Here is a 4,870-nt window from a genome sequence, read left to right as displayed (position 1 = left end):
AGTGAAGGGAAATGCTGAAAGGAAGGGAAAGGAGGAGAGATCAAGAAAAGGATAAAGAAGAAGGAGGAAGAAGATGGAGAATAATGACATTATAAGAGAAAAGGGCTCTGGATCTCATAGTCCATGTCGCATTGTGCCATCTATCTTGTATTTCCAGATTCCTATGCTCTGCAGTGGAAGATTTTGTGGTTGATATTGTAAAGGCCTGGAGTCAGATAAAACAGAACAATACAGCAATAGAGTCTGTGATTTTGAAAGTAAGTTTCCATTCCTTTAGTCTTATACTCTTTGTGGAGCCAGGGCCCCATTTTTAATAAAAGTGCCTCTCACTGGGAATTGTAAGAGAAAGGCAGGGAAGATCAGCTAGTAAGCCTCCCTGATGGGGAACATCCATCTCATCAAAATTACATCTTTCACCAAATGAAGAGTGGAACTATGCATGCTTATACATGTACCAGGTACCTAACCATATACCAAGCATCCATCCACACCTACACACAAGTGCACACCAAGCAGATATGTACATGGTTGTATACCAGAACATGCTTGAAAATATGTACAAATACATATTAGAAATACACCCACATTCCTCTCTATAACAACAGCAACAGCAATAGCTAACTCTTACATAGCACTTGCTCTGTGAGGATTTATCTAATCCTCAAAACTGCCCTAGAATATAAAAGCACAAAGAGATTAGGTAACTTGCCTCAAATCACAAACTATTAAGTGATAGAGCTGGGAATCAAGCCATAATCAGTATATCCACAAACATACCCACATACAAAGGCAGACACCAGGTACCCACGCAGAGACACATCCATATCCATAGGAGTATGCCTGTGAAAATATCAATCCAGAAATATTTATCTTTCCTCATGTTTGCCATGTTACATACCATTTTACAGGCCAGTCTGACATGAGAGAGACTCAGCAACATACATTGATTCCCATAGCTGCCCAGAAACAAATGATATCTGTTTGATTCCCTAACATTCTTTGGTTATCTCATCATATCTACCCAAGTACTTCTTTTTCCAAACTTTCATCTCCCAATAGGTAGTTTTCTATGCTCAATGTTTCTGCCCAACTACTACCCATTCCCATTTCTCCCCATACCACCCACCTCTTCATTCTGTCTTCTCAAGCACTGATCCCTCATAACAATATTCTGTCTCCTTCTTCCCTGTATAGAGTGACTTAATGTATGACAAGCTCAATGTCCTAAATGATGTCCTGTCTGAGGAGGCAACAATTGAGAAGTATGCTACAGTATGTGCAGACATTGGCAAGGCAGATGGAAAGCCCTTTGTTCCTCAAACAGACCACATAGCCAAGTGCAAGTTGGAGCTGGCCACAAAGGCCAAGAATCTCCAGAAATCCTTGAAACTCATCATATTCCAAATTGAACAAGGTAAGGATCCTAGGGTTGTGGTAACTTAAGTAGGGAAGAGAGAAGATCCCAGTAAATGGTTTACTGGTCTGGGTTTTCTATATGATGACATTACCAAAATTTCACTAAATTCTGCATTCATATGCCATCCAAAATTAGTCCTCAAACTCTGATGATTTGAAAAGTATCAGTCTTAGTAAGCTGCCCCTTTGGTTTCACTTACCTCTCAGGTAATCAACTCTTGCTACTCATTTATTTTTGGAACTAACACTCATTATAAACAATTATAGCTCCTCAATGCTCTGTTGGCTTTCACCAGCAGTCATGAATTTTTTTACACCTGTTCTGTTTCCATCGAACCACCAAGCCTGTGACTATTTTAGAAAGAAAGTAGTATTCGTCCCTGCATGTCTTGTACAGTATTAATCAGGCACAAGGGTCCTGAGAGTAGCTCTGGCAGCTCTGGAATTGATTGCCATTTCCCACAACTCATGACAGACTGCAAACTTCCAACTCAGTATAAAAACTCCTCCAACTTTCAACTCCTCCATCTTCTTAATTTAACATTTTGGTTTCCCTCTTCTTCCCCACATGCTTCTTTGGAAAACATATCAGAAGATGGTATAAGACCAAGTGTGTTCTACTTGATCTATTGGAATTGAGCAGAAGTCCAGGTAGCAAGAGAGTCCCTTTGACTTTTAGCTATGGTACCTCCTCTTGCCTTGGTATCTTTAGGTACTTCAGCCAATTTTCCAAGAAAGAAAGGAAATTTCCCTTCTGCACTGTGTGAGAATTAAACGGTTTGTCTCCATTTCTATAGTTATATTGCAAGTAGTAGGTATCATATTAATCTGACATAGCCATAACCCTGTCACAACCAAACTTCAGCCTGTTCCATCAACACATAAGTCAGATTCTAAATCAGTTTGTGTCCATGAGACAGAGAAAGGCATCCTGGTAGGATAGGAATTGAACCTATGAGCTTTGGCATAGGCTGAGCACCTGACCTATACAACATATAGGCTGGTGAAAGGAAGGAGATATTCTGGATATGGGTGAGACATTTGAGTAAAAGAATGACAAAGTCCTAGAGGCTCAAGTTTGGAACAAAAGTCATATGAGTAAATGAATTAACAAAGAGGTGAGAATAGAGGTAGAAGAGCAGAGAGTTTCTCACCATGCCCACCCCCCTACACCACTGGCCCTGAGTTTCAACTCACAACCACATTTACTTGATGACAAAAAAATCATAACCATTAAAACACAGAAAGCTCAGGCATGTATATGAAGAGACATGGGGACATACACTGAAAAGAAAGCTGAGACTACAAACAGCATCATGGAAGAGAGATGATGGTCAAATGAGAGTCTCCACTGTCTACCCAAACACTGACTGGCATTAACTAAATAAAAGAGATGCTCAAGAAATGCCCAATAAATATGACCAGTCCTCCCTCCCTCCTTTCTTTCCTTCCTTTACTTTCCCTTCCTTCCCTCCGTCCTTGTTTGCTCACTTGCTTCCGTCTTTCCTTCCTCCCTACCTCCCTCTCCCTTCCTTCTACTTTTTCTCTATAGTTCTGGATGAACAAACCCGACAGACAATATCAGTTAAGAACTTTACTTCAATTTTCTTCCTGGAAGATGACTCAGAAGATACTAGCCAGATGAGCCCAAGACATCGTAAGGATCTTTCTCTTCTCTTATTCTAGCCTTCATCACCGTTTTCTTGTGCCCAGAAAATAAAGGTGTGTTTTCATGCATCTTCCTTTAACCATAATCCTACTCTGTAGTGGATATTCCTCCCTCTTTCCCAGAAAACTCACACTATAAGATCTCATGACAATGTCCAGAAGTAATGACACCATTAGGTCCTTTGAAAAGAATGGCCTGATGAAACCCAAGATTTAAAGCTATTTTCACTGCCAGCAAGCAAGCAGTCCAGCCTCACTATCCTCTAAATAGAAGTCTCTGTTCATCCAAGATGATCCCTCTTTGGAATGAGAACACTGAATGTTATCTAAGAAAATCATTGAGTTTGACCCAACTCCCACAGAGAAAATAGGTGAAATACAAGTGGGGGGAGGGCTTTCTTATTTTCACCTGACACCAATGTGATGTCTTTGTGTCTAGGTTCTCATCGTGGCACTTTGTCTTTTATACCTTCTCTCAAAAATGAAGACCTAGATAACCTTAATTTGGAGCACTTACATTTTACAACTGAAACTATGTAAGCATTTAGCCCTCTCACCTTTTTATGGCATCTTCCTTTCTCTGGTTAAGAACATAGTCTAAGGATACCCAGAGTCAAATCCTTACTCTACTCCCTACTTAGCTGGGTGACCTTACACAACTAATGCAACCAATCTGAGCTTCAGTTTCCTCACATGTAAAATGGAGGTAATTGTAGAACCTGACACATAGGTTTGCTGTATTTATTGAGTTTATATATGCACAGTACTTGCATTGAGCAGTGCTTGGTACCCATAGTTAAGTGTTATATATATTAATAGTTATTACTATTGTTATTATTATAAATAATAAATGTTAGCTTTTGTTATTTCAAAGGACTTGTTTTTCCACTGTTGCCTTTAACAGTCAATTACTGGAGGTACTAAAATAATAAGTGGACATTTAGGGAACTATGTAGTAAATCTAAAGATGTCTTTCTTACTCGCCCCACCAGTTTCAAATATTCCCAGCAACCAAGTTCCACCCCCATTCACTCATTTTGAGTTCCATTAAGATCGGTTGAACATCAGTTAGAGAAACCACAATTTCTGGACTGTGGTTGAGGGAGGCAAATCTCATGTGAGAGATGTAGGATCAGTTAAGTAATGAATTTTTAAAATTATCTATAATTGAGTAGCTATACTTTTCAGTTTCCCAAAAGAAGGACATAGTTAGCAATTACTGAAGTTTTCTGCAGCTTCCCATTTATTCCTATATCTACTCCCCATTCCCTTCCGCTTCAGCATTAGTTTAAGTTCATGCCTGAGGTCTCATGGACCTACCTAATGAGTTTTGACCCATTGGTGTGCTGACAAAAGTTTAATAACCAGCTTTCTGGGAGAAAAAAGCTCTGATTTATTAACTGGTCTAAACTCTCCCACCATGGTCTATTTCAAGCTATTGGTATAATGTCGAATGCTGAGTTGGGAAGTGAGGCATAATCAGCTGACATGAGCTGATACAAACTGCCCCCAGCACACCACTGATTTTGATGGTGACACCCGAGATGGATTCAAAAGAATAAAAAACAGCTTGATTATGTAGATGATAGATAGACAGATGATGATAGATAGATAGATAGATATAGATAAGATAATGACAGATGATAGATAGGTGATAGATAGATTGATAGATAGATGATGATAGATGATAGAGAGATAGATGATGACAGATGATAGATAGATAATAGATAGATTGATAGATAGACAGATGATGTTAGATGATAGACAGAAGGAAGGAGAGCTGGAT

The 4,870-nt window shown here is 39.3% G+C and overlaps 1 protein-coding gene across 1 annotated transcript in view; it reads left to right on the top strand.

Annotated features, from left to right (window-relative positions):
* Positions 1–4,870, top strand: part of DGKK (diacylglycerol kinase kappa) — a 103,821-nt gene that overhangs the window by 83,983 nt on the left and 14,968 nt on the right. The window contains exons 15-18 of the mRNA XM_006913406.1: positions 158–257; positions 1,195–1,414; positions 2,969–3,073; positions 3,524–3,620. Coding sequence (XP_006913468.1) covers positions 158–257; positions 1,195–1,414; positions 2,969–3,073; positions 3,524–3,620 — 522 coding nt within the window. The remainder of the gene's footprint in view (positions 1–157; positions 258–1,194; positions 1,415–2,968; positions 3,074–3,523; positions 3,621–4,870) is intronic.

This window comes from Pteropus alecto, unplaced genomic scaffold (assembly GCF_000325575.1).
Source record: "Pteropus alecto unplaced genomic scaffold, ASM32557v1 scaffold365, whole genome shotgun sequence".
Taxonomy (NCBI): Eukaryota; Metazoa; Chordata; class Mammalia; order Chiroptera; family Pteropodidae; genus Pteropus; species Pteropus alecto.
Note: the sequence above shows the minus strand (reverse complement) of the source record. Positions and strands in the feature narration are given on the sequence as shown.